The sequence below is a fragment of the Nothoprocta perdicaria genome, unplaced genomic scaffold, assembly GCF_003342845.1.
Source record: "Nothoprocta perdicaria isolate Ctin4 unplaced genomic scaffold, notPer1 scaffold_260, whole genome shotgun sequence".
Taxonomy (NCBI): domain Eukaryota; kingdom Metazoa; phylum Chordata; class Aves; order Tinamiformes; family Tinamidae; genus Nothoprocta; species Nothoprocta perdicaria.
The window spans coordinates 121,988-146,385 of NW_020455489.1; the positions used below are offsets into that span (position 1 = coordinate 121,988).

General features: G+C 39.6%; 1 protein-coding gene across 2 annotated transcripts in view; it reads right to left on the reverse strand.

Moving 5' to 3' along the window:
* PRKG1 (protein kinase cGMP-dependent 1) overlaps nucleotides 1–24,398 on the reverse strand; it is a 320,495-nt gene that overhangs the window by 38,975 nt on the left and 257,122 nt on the right. For both annotated transcript variants that reach the window (XM_026040662.1, XM_026040661.1), the window contains exons 8-9: nucleotides 16,840–16,905; nucleotides 9,177–9,251 (exon numbers count right to left, since the gene is read on the reverse strand). In XM_026040662.1, the coding sequence (XP_025896447.1) occupies nucleotides 9,177–9,251; nucleotides 16,840–16,905 (141 nt within the window). The remainder of the gene's footprint in view (nucleotides 1–9,176; nucleotides 9,252–16,839; nucleotides 16,906–24,398) is intronic.

Consider the following 24,398-nt stretch of genomic DNA (forward strand, 5'->3'; position numbering starts at 1 on the left):
CACCTAAATATTTGAGCTCTATGCTACAAGCAGCACAGTGGCAGGTCAGATTTGTCAGTCCTACTGGCTGAAAGTCACCTTCATCCAGGAAGTAGAGCCCCTCCAAGGTCCCCCAAGAATGTCCACACCACTAGCAAGCTCCTCTAGCTTCCATGGAGCTCCTTGCCCAGCCTCTCACATCCTGAAAGGTCATTACCTGTCAAAAAGGGCTCTCTGTTCCTACTGACCCACTTGTAACCCAGGCAGTAYACTTTGGGTTACTCTCTCTAGGTTTACCCTTTTCAAACTTGCTGTAACTAGACTCCACCTTTAACAAGCTTTTCTGGAGCTATCACCATAGATTGCTAATTCTGCCCTGTAAATCAATGGAGAGGTGCAAAGTCTTCAGTGAGAGTGGCAAGAAAGGATCTTTTGCACCCTACTCAGCACTGCCAAGCGCCTTGACACTCTTCCTCTTCATAGGTAAACCTGCAAGGCTATATATTGTTTCTCAGATGAAGAGACCAAGGGTCACAAGAAAGCATTTTGCCCAAGGTTTTCCATGGTGCTGCTCAACATTATTCAACAGTCAAAGGCTCTTATAGCTACGCCTTGTTACTTCCAACTCAACAGATTCACACGGTGGGAGCAGGGGAAGCCGTGAAATTTCTTCATCTCATACTACAACTTACTAACCAGAAGGTAACAATCCCACGCAGGCCATACCCAACTCATACAAAACATTATTTTCACACTTGCCCAAGTCAGTTAGAAAGGCAAGTGTCACTTAAAGATCACGTTGACACATTGTGGCACCCTGAGATGTGTTTGTAGGCAGTTTTTCTAATTCTTTYCCACTAATTATTTGGGCTATTCAGCATTGCTCACCTGGATTTGCTGAACAACTACTAAAGTGGTAGATACTAACAATGTGCTGCAATGTTGTAAGAAGAATACACATTTCTTCATAAAACCTCTGCAAATGCATGCGATTGTAACATGCTTTCCACTTATGAACTGTACCCAAATGCAGAGCCTTTATGGTGTGCTGGAGTCCTTTCCATAAAATAACCCTAAAAGAAAGCAAATTGTAGGGTTTTGGGTTTTTTTTTTTTTGAGTATTGGCCATGTATTTTCAAAGAAAAGTATAAAATCAGACAACAAAAACATTCCTCCTTCTCCCCCAAGCCCGAGGTCCCCCAGGAAACTCAATTACCCTCCACTTTCTCACATTCAACCTGCATTGATTTTCCCCTTCCCAGATGATTTGGCTCCCGCTTCACCACTCCGGCTGTGGATGCTCCCCGATCCTGGGAATTGTGCATAGACAGAGTCATGCCTCTGAAGAACTCTCTTCATTTCTTTTATTCCCTACTGCCTTCCTGGCCCAGGTTCCCATAGAAACTGAGACGAAAGAGCGAAAGAGCAAAATACAAATGCACAGGTCTACGCCGACAGCGGTGTGTTTTATTCGATGCATAAATATGAAAGAGAGGCGCTAGGCGAGAGAAAGGRTCTCATAGAAAAGCCAGATAATGCTGCCCCTTATCAACTAAACGCACTGAATATCAATTTTTAGAGGCTGCAATCAAAGAGCGCCGATTACTAAAAGGCCGATACAGCTCTCCAAAATCGAAGCCCTTCCTAGATTAGACCATTTCATTCCCACAGTGCGTTGGCACCGTGCATTTCCCGAGCAAACAAAACTGCTTCTCCTCGATCCAAGGCCTGATCCTCAACTCCCCGGAGCACTCCAAGCTACAATTGATTCTTGCTGAGGGAAACTAGAGATCTGAGGTGAAGGAATGGGGCAATAGTCAATAATTTAAAGGAGGTTTAGGGCCTTGGAAGATGGATTTTAGCATTTTAAATGAGTCTTGGCTTGGAGAGATGAAGTGCTTCCTTGAAGAACTGTATATTCAATATTTCAAATACTGCTAAGTGAGTTAGCTCATTTTACAAGTAGCCCACAGTCTTGTAATTTTTTTCCTAGGATTTATAGCCAAAATGCTGCTCTGGGCTTCTGTGCAATCATTGCAAAAAGTCCTGCACCCCCAAAGTCCTTGTGCTTTGTCCATGGCTCCATTGTAGGATGCTAGAGTCTTGTGCAACGTGAAGCCGAGACCGTTGCTGCTCCATGGGACTACCACTAAGGTAGGTCCTGCAGAAGGAGCTCTGCGGACCAAGGAAAACCTGTAACTCTTCAGCTGCCGCCAGATTCTTGGAGCCGYCCTCCTCGGGCCCAGCAATGAGCTCCTGGTTCTCAAAGATGAGCATAAGCTGAGCTGTAGTCCACGTCCTTCTCCTCTGATGCTCAACAGCTTGGTGTGAAAGCCTGGCCAGTTGGGCCACGCAGGAGACAGCTGCGGCCATCTGCTCAACTCATATGAACAAAGCCCTTTACATGTCACTGGCCTGGCTGCATTTATAGGCATCTAAAATATTAATGGCTTTGGCAACAGTAGCTCAGGCACCATTCCAAACCCAGGTCAGCAACYTATCATAAAAGTTATTTTCCGAACAAAGACCATGCTTTCTTTGTGAAGACTTGAATACATTTTCAGTGTATTACTGGGTTTTTATTTTTGAACAGAGTTAGCTTCAAAAACTCTAAAAGAGATGGCTTATTAAAGATGCAGGACTTCAGGAAAATTAGCAATTTGATTGCTACTGAGAACTGCTGTTATACTGGAATCCTTCACATAATAAACAAGATTTCTGAACAGGAAAGAGAGATAGTAATGCTATCACAAATTATGTCAAGTTCTGAATAATTCTAAAATGCCAGTGCTAAAATAACCTTTGAAATATTTGGAATTAATGTAGGCTTTTTTTTCCCCCTTCTAGAGAGTCCTAGTTTCAAGCAAGCATATTTGCACACACGTACAAACAAACCAAAGAGCACCCAGCTTTTAACCAAAAGCATTTCCAATAAGAGGTGCTTCAGTGGCACTGAATGCCCATGTAACCAAATTTCTTACTGACCTATGGCCAGAAGCTCTGGAAATCAGCACAGGGAAGCCCAAATTTAAGTGACAAGCAGAGTTGTAAGGCACTTTCTCCCTGCAGCCTTTACAAACCTATTACAAGGGCTTTCCACCACCAAACACCTCACAGTACTCCAAAGTTTCCTTCTAGCAAGTCCCCTACCTTCCCAGCGTGCTCAAAATTCAGCTTTTTCTTAAAGGTTAGCAAAGCATAGAAGACACTGAAATCAAGCAAACATCAGAACAGTGTTTCTCCACATGCTCCATGCCCAAAGCCATACTGAAAAATGCTGGAGGCCAAAGAGACTCGCTAGAAAATGACCCTTCGCTCACCTAGCTCTAGACACATCCACATCCAAGGCCATTACCAACCTTCATGTAAAGAAACATGAGTTACCAGGGTTGTAATCGAGTGAATATCTGATGCTAATTTGATGTTTTGCAAGAAGCTGAGCATGGGCGATGACCACCACTCTCTCAGAGGACTTTCCCCTTTGAAAACACACCAACCACAAAAGATGAAGGCAATTCCTTTTTCTTTTAAATAAAATCTCAGCTGCAACATTTAGCACTCGAAAGAGCAGCAATTTGCATGCAAGGCTATTTTTCCCCCGCCACCCCAAAATGGAAAATTTGCAGCTTCATTTTCTTGTGGCTGTGCTATCTTGACGCAWGTGGGTAATGCCTCCACTAAGCCCATCTCAATCCTTAATAAATATTTGCATGTCAAAACCTGACCCCAATACAAACTCTAACACTCCTGTTACTGCCTAATTATTAAAAGAGCCTCTTTGTAAGCCTAATGGGATCAGAAAACAGCTCTTGGATCTCAGAGAGAGAAAGCTTAAGACACCGATTTCCCTAAGTGTATAAAATCAGAAAGCTAGCTACAAAGTTGTGGAAGATTGAGAGAGATAGTTAAGGTTTCAAAATATATGTAAAGTTACCTTTTCTGTGCAAAAAGACATTTCTGGGGAACCTAATGGCAATCTTTTAGTTTTTTTTTTTTATTAACTTTCCCAATTTAACTTGCAAAATAACAGGGAAGATCAGACTTTGAGGCACTTCAGATTTGGCCAAATTAATCAAAATTGGAAAGTATGTTTCAAATTGACAGAAACTGGAAGATAAGCCTTGCCATTGAAGACTTCGGACAAGCCACATAAGTGATACTGCAATGCAATACTGCCTGTATTATGTATGAATAAGCATAAGCTGCAAGCAGAAATGTTAAGTTTTATGTGGACTGCAATTAGCAGCAAAGTATTGGAAAAAGGCTGGAAAGTGGTTTGAGATTTTAAAGGAAAAAAAAYATACATTCTTTTACAGCAAAGGAGTAGAAAACAACACTTAGCTTTGGGGTCTCAGCTACAAGCGTGCCAGAATTTGAAGCTAAGGCCGTATTGAGGCTTACCCTTATAGCAGGATTAAAGTTTCTTCCATTTCACAGTTCAGTGACTGAATTTCATCTCTGAGGTTGATGCAGTTACAGTGCAGGGGTCAATCAAATTTGCTATGTGCTTTTTGGGCACCACACTTGCTGATTTTCCCAGGGGAAAAGAAAAATATTACATTTTTATATATTTATTAATTTTCACTCATCTTTGAAACACAGGATCTGCCACTTAGCTCTTTTCCCAAACTGCTGACGACATTTTAGGAAGCCGATTAGGAACAACTGGGGATAGATCATCTAGGAGGTAAGTCTAGCATGAAAAAAGCAACAGGTTTGAAAAAGGGAAAAGTATATAGATTATTACCTAAACATAAATGTCCTGCTTTTAAAAGCTAATTTAATGGATYCTTTGCAAAATACATAGTGCATTATACACTGCATTTTCTCCACTGTACCCAGAGCAGCAATCTGCAGGAATAATGCAGAGTAAACAGCACTCACAGTAAACATCACTTCACCTTCAAAAAAACAAAAAGTAAAATAATGACAATTTAGCAATTTCCACAAGTTGTTCAGGGATACCGTCCTGGTCATCTTGATCTGCTCTCASCTTTTCAAATAGTTCTCAATAACTTATTTTCTAAGGAAGTATTCCAGCAACTGGGAAGACGTGGGATGCAAGCTACAGCTGGCTGCAGCCTGAAAGTACAGTGGTCAAATGACATTATCTAAAGTCAAAGCTATTTTATTAGTGTTTTTTTTCCCAAAAATAGAAAGATATTTAAACTCACACAACTTAGAAAAAAAAGTATGAAATGCACATTATATGCACTACCAAGGTGGAAAATTAAAATTAAATTAAAAAAGAGGGCTGCAACTTCTGCTTTTTCATTGCACTAGCAATTTTTGCCCCTCTCTCTTTTAGCATGCCTCACAACCTACACAGCTGATAAAGCTGAAACAAAGACCAAACCATCGCCTTCTAATACACAACGGGGGGGGGTTCTAATAAATAAAATGAACTGGCCGACATTCAGCTCAAACCTATGTATCACGATGTGCATCAAGTCAAGAGGATACAGTATTGGCACATGATACTCTTCCACCTCAGCAAAACCAGGTGTTGACATGAAGATAAGCCACCATCCMTGGCACTTTTTTTTTTTTTTTTTAATTGGAGACCACCAGGGTCAAATTCAGCCTTTAGCAGAAAGCTGAGCAGAACTTGAGCCACTCATGGACCAGCCAACACCAGATGTCTTTCTGGTGGTTCCTAAGCCAAAAGTTGTGCTTCAAGAGCAGATCAAGTGTGCTCCAACATGCTCCATCTCATTTTCAGTCCCTGCAATTGAACTTGAAGCAACCCAGAAGAAAACTCACTGAGGTGTATGCACTTTGTCATGTCCAACATGTGTCAGGTCCATGTCATGCATTTTTGCTCTACTAATGCATTCCCTATGATCTATGCTAATATGGACTTCTCCACTTCTCAAACATTCATCTGTTATAGGCAATTTCCACCTCAAAAAGCAATGCCTCAAGGGAAACCTCATGAAGAAAAAGCCGTAGAGAAGGAAATACATAGAGATCTAGTAGCAGCCTTCCAAGAAAGAAGATCCCCGAGGAGCAACAGAGAACACTTGAAACCACTTGCTCTTTTTAACATGCTGGTAGTTGAAGAAATGAGATGGATTTAGGGATAAAGAGACACCATCTCACAAAGCTAAGACTTCAGATGCAGTACAAGGAGCATCTTAAACAGTAGATGGCATCTCAATACCAGCTACCAGTTAATACAAGGCACAAGGAGCAAGTTTCAACTCAGTTAGGCACAAACAAGCTTATCACCATGAGTTCCAAAGTTTTCCTAACCTGTGAAATGTTCAGTTTATGACAAAAGTGACTCCTCTGGACAACAAAATAAAACATTTGGATGAGGTTGTTCCAAGGAAGAAGCACTGGATGGCTATACCAAGGTCCCTGTCTCCTCAAACCATACAAGAAGCAGAATTTCAGTTTCAAGTATAACACTGTAGGTCTCCAGGGCCACAAAACAACTAGAATGAGAAAAAGTGGGAGAAAAAAGAACCAAAATAGCCTACGCTATGCAGAGAGCTTCAAGCAATGGCTTTAAGACATCGGTGCCTACACTTCAGTAGGATATTAAATTCAAGGTCCACCACCATAGGAAACGAACCTCAGCAGATAATTCTGGATGCGACAAGAGAAAAGGAGTGAGGGGAGCCTTGGTCATCCATTTGAGTGCATGGATCCCTGCTGGGTAAAATCCTGGCAGCTGCCAATTCTCCTAGCGTGACACCTTTTTGCCATACTTGTTCTCTCTGCAGTGGTTAAAGGTTGCACCAAGTTGGACCAGACCTCCTCCAGTGACCACTGTCCTCCAAACAGGGAAGACCCAAGCAGAGGCGATTAGCAAGTGTCAAGTTAATGGWATACTCCAAAACATTCTCAATTTAACATCAGTAGTGGCATTAGAAACAACTGGTTTCCTCTTGGATATCTGATGGTTTTGGTAGCAGATAGGAGAACTATCCGCCAACCCCATGTTTCAAAACCAAACAAAACAAAATAAASCAAAAAATTATCTCCAAAATATGATACTAATAATACGTTAGAGGCAAACAAGCAAATAGGCTCTAGTGCTAAGGCATTTAAAGCTCACACCWTAAAGATGTTCTCTGTTATTATGAGGATTAAAACAAAACACAGTCCTTCCACGAGGAGCAACGAGGTTAACCAATTCTTCCCTTTGAAAGTGAAAAATTTTATGGCTGTGTGAATTTAAAAAAAACTCCCCAAATAATATCAAAGGTAATTCAGCTTGAGCACATAAGCAACCTCGAAGGGTGCAGTGCTGCTCTAGTAGAAAGATAGTACAAAAACCACCAAAAACCCTTAAAATAAACATAGTCTAGTTGGTAAGTAGCCTGCAAATTACTAGGAATCAAACTATTCAGATAAACTTGATATAGACAGTTTCATACAAAAATGTATTTGCTGACTTTTTATAGATATTTTTGCACTTGCTATTTCAGCTTATTCTTTCTTATGAGAAAGCAGTAGATATGAAAGAACTGGACTCTTCACATTTTGGCCTTGAATTTGACTGCTCTATCGACCAAGTGCAGGCTTTGACACTCTAATAAGGTCTTCGAAGGACATCGTTTGCATTTATTATGCATGATTACACTTGCTGAATTTCTGACCTTTCGAGGGATCCTCTTGATCCACATGATACATGATGAGATAATTTTATATAGACAATTTCTCTCTGTTCAAAGGTTGTTTCTGGCCATCTGTCACCCAAGTCCACAAACGGAGATGCTAATTGCAAAGTAGCAAAAAATTTCTTTCCCATTTCCCCCCCATCCTCCCAGCATTATGTGATTTCGGTTTTGTCAAGCAGAGCACTTTACTGAGTCTCTGTACACCAAGTTCTTGTATTTCACAAGCTTCTCCTTGGAAAAGATAAGCTCATGGAGGACAATTAGCCAAAGCTAATTAACGTCGGCATGAAAATGAATCCAGGTTAGACTTCCTCCAACATCTATTTTCCTCCCAGGGGTGTTTTATCTCATCAGATACCAGAACAACAACTATTCAGCGATAAGAGATTACAGAGCAGTTTATAATACACCCCCCACTTCATTGCCAAAGTAACTTTATGATTTTTATTATTCTATTCACCTTTCTTGTTCCAGGCATGCGCCTGCTTTCAAGAAGTTGAACAAATGTGAATACAGTATTTGACTAATAAATGTCACAGCTTTTGAAAGAGCATTTCCTTTCAGGATGCTTTCCAGGATGGAAAGCCTCTTGCCTTTTTAAGCGAGTCAACGGGTGTTTTAAGGAACTTCAACACTAGAAAAGAAATCTTGTCTCTTTTTACTAAAGGTGRGGAAATATTATCCAGAATAAAAATGCAACCCAGGGTGACATACAGTATCCTAAATTAAAACATGATTAAAAAGTCATTTTAAATTTTCAGAGATGAAAATACTCTYTCAATATCCTGACTTGAGATATTATCAAGTCTTGTACAAGAAAAAGGTTCTCAGGATGCAAATTTACTTCTGAAAACAAGYAATTAAAACCGATTTTAATTAAATAACCATTTAAGGTCCTTCTCATTCCAAATATCTTCCTTATATGCTATTTCAAACCTCTCTAGTTTAATGAGAGGTTACTATGTATAACTTTAGAGCACACTTAAATTTAGACCACAGAGGACCACTGAAAAATACTGTCACATTTCCTGGGAAAGCATTTAACCCTCTCCCTTTAATTTTAAAAAAAAAAAGAAAGAAAAAAAGTAGATCAAGAATGAATTACGAGTAGATTTTGTAGATTTTTTGGATATACTCTAAAATTACAATACACTATCACTCACTTCTCAAAGCAATGTGTATTCATAGTTTCATTAGTTGAGCTTTTAAAATCCTCCAATTTCTCACCTTGCGCTGTTTAAAGATAACTATTTTGTGACACTTTTTTGAAATCCAACATCTTTCTGGACTCCAGTAACATGTTTAAGAGAGATTTTGGAAGCATCAGCTGTCAAAACCACACCAGGCTCTCTCTGTCCCTTCTACAAACATACAGTACATAAGACTGGTAAAAAGAGGTTCTTCCAAGGTGAGAAAAATCACAACAAAGGCCTAATTCACTACTACTATTGCCATTATGTTGGGAAAAAAAGTTTTTCCCCCTCAAGGCATTGTGATTTGCTGTCAACAAATACAGGCAACAACAAGAAAAAGGTTTTACACTAAAAGGAACAAGATGACACTTACTTCGCTTTCGCTTCAGCATCTTCATAGGCTTTATTGGAAACATCATCTAGACCACCAATCAGATGTTTGAAGGAGCTGTGAAAGTAAAGGGAGAGGATTTGTTTTTATCTTTTAAATAATATAGAAATGCAGTTGTTTTGTCATAAGCCCAGTTGCTTGATGACCTTATATAAGGGAATTTGGATTTAATTCGTTGTAATAGGGTGTAGGCCAGGCTCAAACATTAGCAAAGGCCGATGCACCGAATGCTTAGAGCATCTCCAGCAGTCCCCTATCACCATCCTCTGTCGCAGGAGATTCAAAAGATTCAGTCAAACTGCAAAAGAAAAAGGGGTTGGAATATGTTTTTATATCATGAGAGACTCAAACAAGTAGAATCAATAAAAAAAAAGAAAAAGAGAAAAGAGTTAGACTAACTTGAAAGGAAAATCCATTATAAACTAGCACCTCTTGGCTAAGAAGGACATATATGTTATATATACTTTAACACGGTAGGGGTTCAGCAGGCTATAATTTTCAATCTCAAGATGTGCTACTAACTACAGGATTTTTTTTTGATGCAGAATTTCTTATTCAGTATGCTTGAAACAAAAAAATTTCCGCACCACTGTTTCAAACATTGAGGATGTTGCCTTTTCTTCCCTCCTCTACCCAAAAAACAGTGACAAAAAGGAAAAAAAAGGGAGGGGGTAAGTATGAATCTAGGCCAAATCCAACAGCCAGATCTCCTGGTTGACTTTGACTTCATTGATCCTTAGTGTTCTTGGTGGTGATTGGCAGAACTCTTATTTCTATGGGGCTCTAGGTTGAAGATTCAACGGATCAGGAGTGGGAGACCACCAAGATCCCTCCAGAGTCCAGTGTCACGTTACCACCATGACCATCAGCATCGCCAGGATGCGGTATACCAAGTCATCCAGATTTGGCTGAAGAAATATGGCACATTTTGTGCTGTGGGAGGTATTTTGGGGGCCAAATATATGCCATTTGTTTATGGATGAAGCTACAACAGTCATGGATGAAGCGACCAATATTAACTTGCACTGCTAGCTTTTTTTAAGCAAGCAAGACAGTGTAGTGCTGCCAGCATCCCGATGTGCTCTGAAACACAACCTAGAGGTTTGAAATATCCTTCTAAAACAGCAGGTCTTGACTGGATTTAATGTGGGTAGAAAAATACGGTAGAAAAGAGCAATACTCCAATTTTTGGCAAGGTGAATCTTTGTATAATTAACCATTGTACAGCAAAATAAAGAAAAAAATAGAAGAGACCAATATACTTAGATTTATATTTAAATCTATCTTAAGCAAGGCTCAAGACTGCCAGGAGTAGCTTTTTTCCCCTCATCTCTTCCCAGCTTGCTGACGATGTATCATTTTGGTCCCAACTTCCCGTAAGAATCTCAGCAGACAACTGCTCAGTTTTTCCCCCTCACCGCTCTCCCTCTTCATTGTTTCTATTTGCTCCTCATAACCAATTTTCTCCATGGATAAACTTCACCCCAAATGGGGAGAAAAAATAAATAAAACCACACTAAAACAGCAAAAATGAAAAGCTCCCAAGAAAGCATTCGGCTTGTATAGGCTCAGTCATGCTAGGATAATGTCGTCTTTATTTTATTTTGCCTTGCTTTCTGCTGCCAAAAGGGTCGATATAGCAACCTCTCCTGCCTTGCAAGCTAAAATAAGGCTTCCAGATGAGGAGGAAAAAAATATRAAGTCTAAGTATCATCTCTCCCTCTAGCTTTTTAGAAAGAAARCCACATGCACACTCTCCTCTGCTAAGGGGGACCCACAAGCAAATCAAAACGATCTGAAAATATCCAGAAAGTTTAAAATCACTTTAAAATCTGTGCAGCAATTGGCATATCCTTGCAAGACTTCTGCTGGAATCTACTAGGAAAACCAAAAATATTTAAAATATTCAAAAGCTGGCCCTTATTCAAGCAATTTAGGAGCAGCTGCGCCTCAGGTTTATGGGCTCTTAGCCTCTTACTCTTCCATTTACACCAGGCCATTTGGTCCTACCAGCACCCAGTTAGGTTTGGTGTTTAAACCTAGCAGCTCTCAGCACTCTGGTGCAATGTTGTTATAAACACAAATGAAATACATAAATAAAGAAAATCAAGTATAAATAAAAGATGAATCTGAAGCATTGATTTCAATACAAACAGCCTTGGAGTTCAAAACACTATGAACAAACTCTTCATAATTCCTTTTTTCAGGCCCCATGGGTGCACCTTAAAAAAAAAACAATAAGTTGCACAGTTTTTTCAGGGCACTAGTAATGAACAAAATTGGAAGAAAGAGTTTTGATTTTTTCCTCCATATTTTTTACTTACAAAGTAGCTGCAAGTAGCACATGCATATGTTTATTCAACCTCAATTATGAAACAAATGCTTCAGGTTCTCCTGGTAGGATCTACAACTTTGTTTTTAAAACACAAAAATATTTTATAAGAAGATTTCCAATATAGACACATCTTCTTGCCATACATTTCAGTGTATTGCCATAGCAGGTTTTCCCCAAGCACCAAGTAAAGGGAGCCTGAAGATTCACTAAAGTGAGCCAGGACATGGCCAATGCTTGAAGCACACCCAAGTCAACAACTTTATATGTTTCCTACAATTAGGATAGRATAAGAAAAGAACAAAGGACATCTGAAAACTAAGAAAAACTACAAAATATTTGTGGGTCTACCTAGACTCTATCTTTGGTCAGGAAAAAAACCTATATTCCTGCAGCAAGCTTTCTGGTTTCCCAACTATCTAAAGGGTTGTACAACTTAATTGAAATGTCCAGAAAACATTATTGCCTAAGTTTTACCACTCCCAAGAACAACAGATAGATTTTATTTACTCATGCACAGGGCCTTTCATTTATTTGGATAGATTTCTCTGCTGGATGCCAGGAGAGATGGCCAAAGTATTTTACAGGTTCCACTCTTCAAACAGAACAGCACATTCAAATGGCCAATSTGTTTGATGAACTTTTGAAGCTAATTTTATAGGTCTTATTTTAACTCCCCTATGAGATTAAGGGAACCTCAGAAGGGGTGCATGGACATATTCAGGCTTTGAATGGTCACAGTCCTTTTTCTGGGAGCACTGCAACACAGTCACTGCAAGAGCTTGGGCACTGCACTAATGCAGCTCTCTCACCTATTATATTTWTATATATATATAATATGCATATATATGCAAATGATATATGATATATATATATATGCAAATATATGTATGCATATATATTTTTGTATATGTATATCTGTACTTGGAGAACTTGTTGCCTTTCCTATACCCGGGTTTGATGGGACATCATTTTGAAGCCAACTAGAGCATCCACCTCAGATATTCCCAGAAGCCAACTGCAAGATTATAAATAACCTCCTGGTAAATAATTTCCTAAATATGTCTCCGTTCCTTGCGGTCCAGATTTTAGCCCATTAGAGAGGAGGAATCCTTGGGACCCTCATCCAGTCCATTTCCCCAAAGACATTGTTTAATTTCTCACTGTTCTATTTTCAGTATCAAGATTAACAATTACAGACCTATCTTCAAAATGTAGGCTAAATCAAACGCTATATCACTTGATCCAAGGTTATTTTCCATGGCCAGCTCATGACCGCCTACCAAAGCCAACCAAGACTACTCTGACCAACTCTACTGTTTCAATGGCTCTGTGTATGCAACCAGTCTCAGGGATATCTGCTATGAATGCTATGAATCCTCTCTATACACAGAAATTTAGTCATTTACACATTTACTATTACACATTACACTATATACTCGTTCTCACTACTATAATACTCTTTCACTATGTTCTTCAAAGTGRTTTTGATTCAAGACAAACATCCACGCTAGTTGCCTCCTCTGTATTAGGTAACAGTCTATTAAATCCCTAGTGAACATTACTCAGTTACCTTTTTAATCTCATTTTTGTCCCCAGCTGTGTTCAATAGCTGCCTTTCAGGTAGAATCACTCTTCTGTTACATTGCCTTTACCCAAATACTGCATCTTTACTCTTGATAAACAAAATGACCTTGCATTTGCTGGGCAAACTTCAGATTCCCCGTGCATGGCCACCTTCCATCTCCTTGCAGAACCCCAAGCCCAGTGATAGATTCCTTGTGGGATTTGTCATAATGGCTGCAAAATCTCTCTTCTTTATTCAGTCATAGCCTGGGTTGCTTCCTCGATTGCAATTCTTGACCAATTTGACCTTATTGCTTTCTCTTCTTCTCCAGAAGGTAGCTATTTCTCCTTATTTTCTCATCTTCTGTAAATGCCTATCACTTTTATTCATTTTCCAGCATCTACACTTCCATGTAAAACTTGTCCCTCTGCTAGCTCACATCTTCCCCCTCCTTATGACCACTATCTTCCAAGATTCTTGGTCCCTATGGAAGTATCTCCCTTCCATATTCTCTCTCTCTGGTGGAATCTGCAAAGCATGCACAGCCGCTTCTTTTTCTTTATCACATCTTCCTAAATAAATGAGTAATCTGCAGACCAGAACCATTACCAGTTGCAACTCAGTCCCTAATTCCTCTGTGAATTCTATCAGGTGACTTATTGTCCATGTACTGACCATCACCAGTTATATAATTCCAAAGACACTATTCTTAGAAAATAAGTTGTGAGGATGATATGAAATAGCTGATAGGCATCTAGTTTAAAATAGCAACTGAATTAGAAGTTCAGCATTGATCCTGTACCTTCATCATTACTGGGCCAACTTATAACTGTTTAATTTAGCCGCTTCTCAAGAGCTTTTGAGACCAGCAATTTCCTTGTTGATAAGAGTGRAAATAAATCATGAACAAGATTTCATCGGAGTGAAATGCAATGCAGTTTGACATAAAGCCATAGTAAAGTTGTTTGAAATTTCTAATATAGCTAGGATAGGACTAGGTTATGGGCTTGGCTTCACCTATACGTGGTACTACAAAGCTGGGAGAAATTAGCAGACATTGCTGAGCTGTACTCCTAGTATGTGGTAAAGACGTGATTAGGGAAATGATGGGCCCTGTCCCCAGCAGTAAGTTCACAGGATCATAGAAAAGTTGAGGTTGGAAGGGACCTCTAGAGATCATCTAGTCCAAGCCTTCTGCTCAAGCAAGGAGACCTGCTCGAGCATGTGGCACAGGGTCACATTCGGGATTTCATGCCAACCTCATAATTTTTCCTAAGCTTAAGCAACCTCTAATCTCAAAGTGAGAGCTTGCTCCTTGTTGGCCTGGCTTTAGTACTCATCCTTGTACAGAAAGTTTCCCACATTATTACTCTCAAAATTCTCCAGCATCTGGACGAGCCCCATTTTTGGCCATAAATCCAGAGATTAGACTTCCATTTCTAAGGAATATATAAAGGCGTAAAAGCTTTAAAATGCTTGCTATAGGCTCAAAGGTATTTTGTAGCTATTTAGAGGGCTGCTGAAGGTAAGTGCAACATAACAAACCTTACATTTTAACAATCAGTCTATCTAGATGTAAAAGCTCTTTTTTTTCCCCACTCATTAGCAGAACTTCATTTTTCACTTATCCCTCAAATTTAGAGAAATCCTAATAGGTTTTCACTATATTAAAATGAGCTTCTACACTTTTCCATTTCCACCTGTAAAATAATAAACTGAGAAGATAAAAGCTCCGATATGAAAGCTGGAGTGGGTCAGGACACTGGACATGGCTCCCTTGAACTATAAGTACTACTATAAATAGCATTTCTTGTCTTGCAATGTAAATAGCATTTGTTACCAGAATCTCTGGTATACATGGTGGATTAACTATCGCGTCACGCGTCTAAATTTAACTTGAGCTTCCTTACCATCTCAAGGGCATTATGGAGGAAAAGGCACCTTAAACAAGCAAAGAAAACAGTGGTAAAATGCTCAGCAATGACTAACTCCGAGTATTTGGATATTCTTATTTGGATAGCAAGAAAAAACTCCTCACAGAAATGACAAGAAAAGAGAGTTTTTCTCTTTTATAAAAGAGAARAAAAGTCTATATTATAAAATACCTATATATACACACATATAATAAAAGAATATTTCTTGCTTTATATTTCTCTGAATCAGTATTTGCTAAAATATCTAATTATGTCATTTGTCCCCCCAAATCCACTTAGCCAAGCATCCTCACCATCTGCTTATAATGGATAGGTTACAAACACCTTCAACTTAGCAGAAGATGATCAACACCTCATGGCTTTTCTGAAGAACGTTATTCTTAGWTTTTATCACAGAATTTTATACTTTTTGGGGGGAGAAATGAAGGACTAGAAGAAGTCTCGAGAGASTTTAATGCAGAACTCCTGTATTAAACCAGAATTGACTGCACCTAGACCTTCCCTAATGGATAGGCATCTAAGCATCTCCTATCTCCTCAGAATATAAGCAGCAGCTTTGTGGGCCAGGTCAAAGCTCCAGTCAATCCACTATTCTACCTTTAATGGCATCCTTCCTTAACAGTAGATGTTAGGAAGAAAGTAGAAAGATGTTAGGAACAATACAAGAAAGGAGCAAATGTTTATGGTAGGCCCTTCAGACTCTTCTAGGCCTTTCAGACTCCTCTAGGCCTCAGCTAGGTCTTAGATATTGATTTCTTTTCCATTAACTTCTCCAATCGCCTTTTGGACACTTCCAGGTCTATATTATACTCCCCTTTATTATCTCTTTGCCATGTTAAGGATGCCTCACCTGTGCAGCCATTTTTCAAATGGAAGCTGTTCCCTTTTTCCATTATTCTTAAGACACTTTATTTATTTATTTATTTATTTTTTTCTGGTATAACCCAATTGCTTGGGTSTTGAGAGACCCAGAATAGCCTCCAGGATGCCACACACTGTCAAACCATGGGTATTTTGTGCTGTATTTTCTACCATCGGACTTAATTCTTTCATCACTACTGAACTCTAAGCTGGTATTTCCATGGGTCAAAAATAAAATATCTGCAAAAATATTGGGAACTCTTCCCTGAGCAGTAATAAAGTGTATAGCTAACRCTCTCCAGTGTGAAGATCCAAGATTTCTTGGTGGTCTCTTCTACCACATCCACAGATCAAAAAACAYCTCAATAGTCACGGTGAATCTCCAAAGCAACATGAACAATTGACACTTCAACACTTTTCTAGAGCACAGATGTTCTTTTCTGGATTAGAAACAGCCAATTCCTCCACGCTTTCCATATTATATAGAAAGGAAAAATAATCATTGTACTATTCCAATATCTTCTACCTTGTCAAGATATAGCGCTTCAAGAGAGGGTTCTCCATCCCACATTGACTAGAAACAGCACATTGCTTCTCTTACTTATCCCGGGAAGATTTATTTCTTCTGAGACATTGTGCTGATTTGGACTCAATCTGGATTACACTCCAACACCTGGATCCTTCTCTGTGGCAATGTGATCTCATTTATCTCCATTTTTCCCTGGGGCATTTTTCCTAATTTCCTGCATTTGCGCTTCATGATATTGATTTAGCGGGGCCATCTCTCCAACTCATCAAGGATATGTACGATTTACTGCGCACCTATTGCTCAAAATTAAGTGACATCTCCACAGAAATGCTCAAAGTCTCTTTAGCTTAGAGGAAAAAAAACAAGAGGTTGAGTGTTTCCAGTTCATACCTTTAACAACATGGACACAATTATGTACTTACTCTCTGTCTATGACGAGACAAGTTACCGCTTCAGCCGCGATGACGTTGGCTGTTCTGACATCCTCCCTGGAAGGAAAACAGATTTCTTAAGTCAACAATATTATTTTTGTTACTATCTTTATGTTTAACTATACTTCATTATTAAGACATCTCCAGAATAAGATTATGGGTTTCACAGCTACTTTGGCAGATGCCCATTTACCCATATGAGCTGTAAGCATATGACTGTTAATAACACATATGAATATTAAAAAACACACACAAAAAACCCAAAAGCTCAAAAATTGACTCCTTCATGTAAATAAGACATTCAGCCACCTATCAGTCCATATCTTACCTGAGGCAGCCTGGCTCCTTACTACATGTCCCAAAATGAAGTTATCAACATAATTAGAGATTTTATTCAAAGATYCTGAAAAAAATCTTTCCATTTATGAGCAGTAAATGGATTACAGGCAAAACAGAGCCACCTCTTTCAGAGGCATCCAATTCACTTGGACGAGAAAATTACTGTGCGGTTCCCAGTGAGGTATAAAATAAGTTTGAAAAATGCTATTAGCAAATGCAGTTAGACTGTTGGAAAATTGGAGGGTTTAAAAGAGGAATATGGTTGCAACCTGATGCTTACTCGTACACTATCCTTACCTTGGTTCAAAAATAGAGACCTCAATTTATTAGGCAAAACTAGCTTTTAAGTAGGACAAGGAGAGAAAGAATAGATGGAAAACGTGAATGGCCAAGTCTGCATCCAAATGCTGTAAAATTCTATTTTGAATGAGAATTGCTACATACCAGCCCTAATTTATCTAAGACAAGAAAAATGAAGAAAAAAAACATACTTTGCTTGAAATACAGCAAAGTATTTGAAATATACAGCTTGTTTGAAAACAAGCAAAGTAGTTGCCTAGTAACAATATATGTATATTTACTATTATTAGAAACTTGCGTAAATATAGATAGAACRCAGAATTATAATATCTAAAATTCCACTTTTGTCAATATATTAGTGCATTTTGTTAAGTGAGAATTCCAAGTTTTTTTTTATCTCACTGACACCTTTTAAAAACTTAAACTTATACATTCTAACTCCAGAACTGTGGTTGGTGCTGCCAAAAGTCAGGGCTAGTGCTGGAGGCAGCTGCCCAGGGAGAATCGATTTTGCAAACCAGAAGCAGGACAGAAAAGCAACACGGATTTAAAAAAAAAATAATAAAAATTTGGAGTCCAGTACAAACTTCTCCCATTTTGGTGCAACAGCTGTGACATGCATGACTGTGCTCGAGCATAGGCAGAGGCTGAGCATGTCTCTAGCTGCTATTTGCTTGCAGATTTGAAAGCATATCTGGAAGTATGACGCTGATTCAGCCATTAACTCCAGTCGAGTTAACGCAAAAGGAGATCTCAGCGTTGTCTGGCAAAAGTAGTATTTGGCAAACCAGTCCCTAACCCCAGCAAACAGCATCAAACCCGATCGGCTGCTATCGCAAAGCACTGACTCCAATACTTTCCCGGAGTATTCGTCGCCGGAGTATTCATCGCCACTTCCCGAGAACCAGCGCTCCTCATCGGAGGAATCACCATCCCTATCCGAATAATCCATCGACAGCGATCGCCTGCACCATTTCCCCCCAGGAAAGCTCCCGTTTGCTCCAAGTCCGCTCCTTTATTTGCCGCTGGGACGAGCTCTGGCATTTTACAAGCCCTCGAGCTTAAAACTTGTCAAAGGTCGCAGCTGCTCAGGGCTTTCGACTGCGCATCGTCGGGAAACGCAAGCGGAGCCRGTTTGGGAGCTGGGAGGAAGGACACATCTCGCGTGCCCCGACACAACGTGAAGCCTCCAAAAACCATAAGAATTTGGATTTTTTTTTTTTAAATCGTTCAAAGATATGGCGCATGTCAACATAACAGTACAACTAGGTTATTTATCAGCAGCAGAAATACACACGCAGAAAGAATTTCGCAGTTATATCTGGTGAACTATCTGACAAATTATATTTYGGCAGTTTTGTGCCCAATAAGCTGTCACCGGCTGAAATCAATAGRATTTGTTAAAAAAATATATATTTTCAAGAAAGACATCTGATAAAACTTCACTGATYGTACTGTCTTCATAAAGCGGCATTTGATAAGACGAATATGTAAAATATCAGAAGCTTTGGCTAAAGAAAAGGTCATTTGCTAGCTTCTGTCCCCAATTCAACTACTCTGAAGAGTAAAAATGTAACTAGATTTTTTTTTAATTTATTTTGGCTTTACTGTCATTCTATATCTCCTARTTCAGCAGCCAAGACTTACTCCGCCACTGGGTCACATAGGGCATACCCCATCATACGTATTATTAACACCAATGCAATGCTTCAAATATACAGAAACTACCTTTTGGAAGGTTTAATTCCACAAAATCCCAATAATCATATATTCCATACAACCATGATAGCCATATTTTCCATGTATTTACTTGGAAATATGCTGTTGCAATGTCCTTTAATGCTGCTCTACACTATGTCCTCAGCGCCAATGCAAAATGGTGCAAACTTAGCACTAGGTTCGCACACTTTGGGGATCAATATGGTCCCCACCAGACACACCGGCCACCTGCACAAAATAGCATTTATTATTAGGTGTGAATATGCTAGCATGGGAWGCGTCACTTTTATAGCTGAGTCCCTTCTGCAGTCCTCTTAACTGGCATTTGGCCCAATCTGATGCAAGGCAAAATCTATATGAGAGGCAATGTGAGGTTGTGGACAGGCCACATGCTCTATATTCCCTCCTTAGAAGAGCTGGGTTCTTATTTTTTTTCTTCTTTTTCTTAATAAGACCAAATTTGGACTCCTGTTCTCCAAACACCCATTAAGTCTTTACCTCCAGTTTAGAAAATGAGAGGGCTGTTGGAAAACAATCAACAAAATTTAGGTGATGGAGTTGCAATTTTTGAGCTATTAATGCTGAACAATAGTTGCGAACTAATTATTTCTGTAAGTTTTTTGTTGTTTTTCCACTTATTTCCAACATATGGCCTCTTAAATACTCCAGATCAAGGTTACAGAGAACATCAAGTTAAGAAAGACTCGAGGCCAGGTCCTGACCACCTACACTCGGTGGATGCTCAAGAGCCTTCCATAGCCTTCTCAAATAAGAAGGAGCCATCATCATTTTTAGAGGTAGGAGGGGAAATAAAATCAAATTACTAAATTTACATTCTGGCAATAGAGGCATTGCTGCAATTGCTAGAGCAGATTATGTGATCCCTGCGCTTTTTTAGGTAGGGCGTCTTCCAATGACTTTGCAGGCAAGATATTGGCCAATATAGGCCAATGGGCCTATAGGATGGATATCACTTTCCTGGGAAATTCACTCTAATTATCAGAGCATCATCCAAAAGATTGGGATTATTCATATAAGGGAAATTATCAGTTTATCTACATGGAAAAAGGTAGGGGTTGATTTTATTGTACTCTCAGTTGCTAAACAAATGCAAAGCCAATGAGAAAAACTACCTAATAACATATACAACTTGGAAAAARGCTTCACTTGAAATGAGTTATGATTTAAAGAAAACAAATAAATCAAAACTGCTGCTACAGGAAGAGACATTAAACCTTCTTTCTCCCCTGCAGCTTCTATAAAAGCAATGAAATATGATGGCAAAGAAGCTTTGCTCCAGAGTACCATAATTTGAAGGTATGCATCAAAACATGCATACACTACCACAAGCACTACCCTGCAATTTTGGTGATACAGCGACTGGAAAAGGAAAACATTCATTGCAGAAATATACTTGGATTCATTCAGAATATACAGTCTAAAAATACTATTTACAGTGGATTTCATTCAACATACAGAGCTAACTGTAGAACAATCCAATTGGGCTGGGGGGGGGARAAAAAAGTACTAACTTTTTCTAATAATTTGTATTATGTAATTATACAGCAAATTGTAATTATATAGCATATAATTAGCACTTATTTTTGCTTCTAAAATAAAGAGGAAATTTCTGCTGGTAAAATTTCATTGCATTTCYAGTGGCTAAAAAAAAAAAAWWWAAWTWAAWTWAAAAAAAAAAAAMAGTCATCTGGTCTATCTAAAATACTTCCTCAACCAGCACGTCACCTGAAGAAGCCTTTTGGGCATCTCCTGATCATTACCACCTGTCTTCCGCAGCAATTACCTCCATCATTCTTGGTCAGATAGTTTGCTTGAGATCCTTCAAGAGCTGAGATTAGTTCAAGCTAGTTCCTACAAAGCCTTTAAAAACAAAGGCCGGTATCTAGACTCACTYGTGCTCCATGGAGCAGATATGAACCTCGTCTTGATGGGCATCCTTGACCCCCAAGGAGCCCAGGCCACCTTTTGCTGTGAGCCTCCAGAGAACTCCAACAAGCCACATTTTTATTAGAGAGTCCTCTCCATCTCTAGACAAATAGCACTTGTCTTGGTAGGGTAGAAGGGAGGTGACTTGGTAGTCCTTATAGGACTAGGTAGTCCTTATAGGACTTGGAAGCAAAAGTGAAAATACAGGCGGCAAGCAGTGCTAACAAAACATCCTACCAAGATGTTTTTCCACCTCTRCATTTCTAACAGTCGGTGTTAGCTCTGCTTCTACTGCACACTTTAGCTTTTATTTAAAAAGCACTATTTAAAGCAGACAGCAATTTAGGAAACTAAGAGGGTACTGTGTCAGCCGAAAACTATGTGAGAAAGGCATGTGCTCCTCATGATCTGAGAGAAAAATGTTCTTGCTACCACCTGATTTCCAAGAAGCTAGCAGAAGTCTAGTAGTACCTACTGTTTTGACAGCCAGCATGAAGATTTTTTTCTCCCCTGACAGAGAAGAATAATCTGATCCTTGCTCCACCTCCTCTATTCAAGGCAATTTTCATTGCAATAATCTGAAAAAATATGAATCAGCTAAGAGTTATCCTTTKCACTATTTTCCCACTCTGCTTAATCTTGAACAATTGCAAATTACTCATGAAATAATATATGACCTCTGTCACAACTCATTCAGTGTACTCGCAGTCTCCCCAAAAGATAAACTTTCATCATTTAAAGGAACACTTAGGAAAACAACTATATGAAAAAATAAATTAAAAAAAATATGATCTGGTACTTAAATGATCTCTATCCATTTGATCTCTACAGAAGTGAGGATCATATTTACACTAATTGTGCCTCTCTTTAAAGGCAGTGTGCCAACATTGGCCCCTACAAGCAGCACTATTACATTTATATCTCAAAAACATACATTAACAGGGGAGGTTTCTTAATAACATTCCACATTAATGGAAACAAGTGAGTAACTACTTACAGATTGAGATGCTTAAATAAATGGATCATTTTTCTTTTTTTTTTTTCCTTTTAAGTATTTCTATGATTTTTTTAACCTTGGTTTATTTGCATGTTGAGAGCACTGGGACAAATACTACTTGTTATGCTGAAGGGATAAGCAATACAGACGTCTATTAAAACTGTATCCCATAGCAAAGATATCTGATATATCTGCACAGGATAGAAGGCCTTCTTAGTTCAGAAAAGTAGGGTTTATTCTGTATTCACAGATTTTTAAAATAAAGAAATAGGGTTTAAAGAGGTTTTAGGGATAGCATCCTCAAGAAATTCCTAAGCTTTGCAGATAAGAGAAAGGCAAAGAAGCTGTAACAGGATTAGGGCTTCTCCTCCACAGATATCAGTTGCAGGATCTAGATAGCAATTTGTAGATTTTTTTCCTGCTATTGCATATCCTTGCCTGATATCACATCCCAAGTCTCCCTAGCACCAAAGTCCCTTGCAGGAGGTTGTGACATTGCAGGAGGTGGCTGTAATCTCCTTGTAGGAAGGAGATCTACAGCTTCCTCTTTTTTACCTCTTTATGTTCTACCTCAGTGCAAGGCTCTACCTGCTCCGGCAGACCTAAGACCCCTACATTACCTCTATTCTCCCCAGGAATGTTGTGTGTTTCTCTCATCTGCATCCCCACATCACCAGCTCATGCCATTCTGCTCCATTCTGTTCCTTTGCTTCTGCAGACCAACATCACCCCATCTGTTACCTCCCAAATCCTTTACCCCCAACTGTTCTCACTAATAGCTCTGAGAGCATCAAGAGGCCTTCATCACCTTGAGTGTTCTCACCTGGGACCTCCAACCCCCCTTGCCTGAAGCCCAGGACATCCATTTCAGTTCAGCTTCAGGCCATCAGTTCTTACCTGAACTATGTTGTAGGTAGATGGTTGTCACTTAGCTTAGTCTCTTGGATGGGCCTTGGATCTATAATGCAGATAGCCTGTCTTGAGAATCATCTCTTGGATGGGTCTGGTCTGATGTCGTAGCCTTGTCTCTAGCTCTACCTCTGTTCCCATCTCCTGCTGCTCCTAGCTGGATCCCAGACATGATACAACCATTTGCTGGGGCTGGGACAATCAATGGAGCCTGTTCCCTTAAATAGCTCTGATGCTGTAGGGCTGCGTCCCACAGTGTGTGTGTTTGTCCTGTGTCTTACCCCAGGAAAGTAGCCAGAGAGTAGTCTCTACAAGGTTGGCTAGTCACAGGAACCTCTTTTACAAATTACTTGCATGATATTTCAAACCAGTCACCAGGATGACGGCACTATGACCAACAAGCAGAAGGACAAGAGTGCTATCACCAAAAGCAGAAGGTGCCCCAAACCTTCACTTTGAAGTAGAACAATAAATATAACATCCTGGAGACCAATAGTTACTGACTACAGAGGACCATGCAGATGCAGAAGGTGCGCTAAGAGGGACTTGCTRTGGCTCATTCTTCAGCAGCCTTTTCTCACCTCCTCAAGAGCCAGTTTATGGATGCCTTCCAGACTAGCTAGCAGGATGTCCGTGAGAAAGCAGCATCCTCAAGAAAAGAAATCCCAGAACCTCCTGCGGATGCAATTATCTCCAAATCTGAGAGTCTGCCAGCCTCAGCTTTCCATGTGACTTGATGTTTTAATYTGGGCACCGCTCCACGCTGTGGAGAGTCACGGTAGCTTGGAGATGCCTGGAGCTACCTTTAGGCAGGCTGGTATGAGTCCTGGCAGCACCCGGACAAGCGATTAAGTTAGATTATGCTGTGCTCACAGTTGGGATAACTCATGTAAAGCTGGCTCGAGTATCCCCATGGCATATCAGAGTCTGCTGTCCCGACGAGCTGATGGGGTCACATTTTACTTTCAGGGCTTGATATCTTGTCCCGCACGTTATTTTATGCTGTACCGTCAAGAAAGGAGAAGAAAAGAAACAGAAATATTCATTTACTTTTGCCTTATTTCTCCATAAAGGACGACAGAGCAGACTTGATAGTCTGGCTGAGAGCATGGGTCTGTGATCGCCTTAAAGCTAAGGCAAATCAGGTTTTCCGAGGGCTTAGWTTTCAGTTAAATCACTTCAGTCCATCACTGGTAATCACTGGGCCTAGGGTAAGGGAATTGGTCTGAACACATGGCCAGCATGGGAAAAGGAAGGAAAAAAGTGGTCACTGAGTCATCACACAACCTTCCAAGTTACGGAGCAATCTCTATTTCTACTACAATATATTGTTAAACCT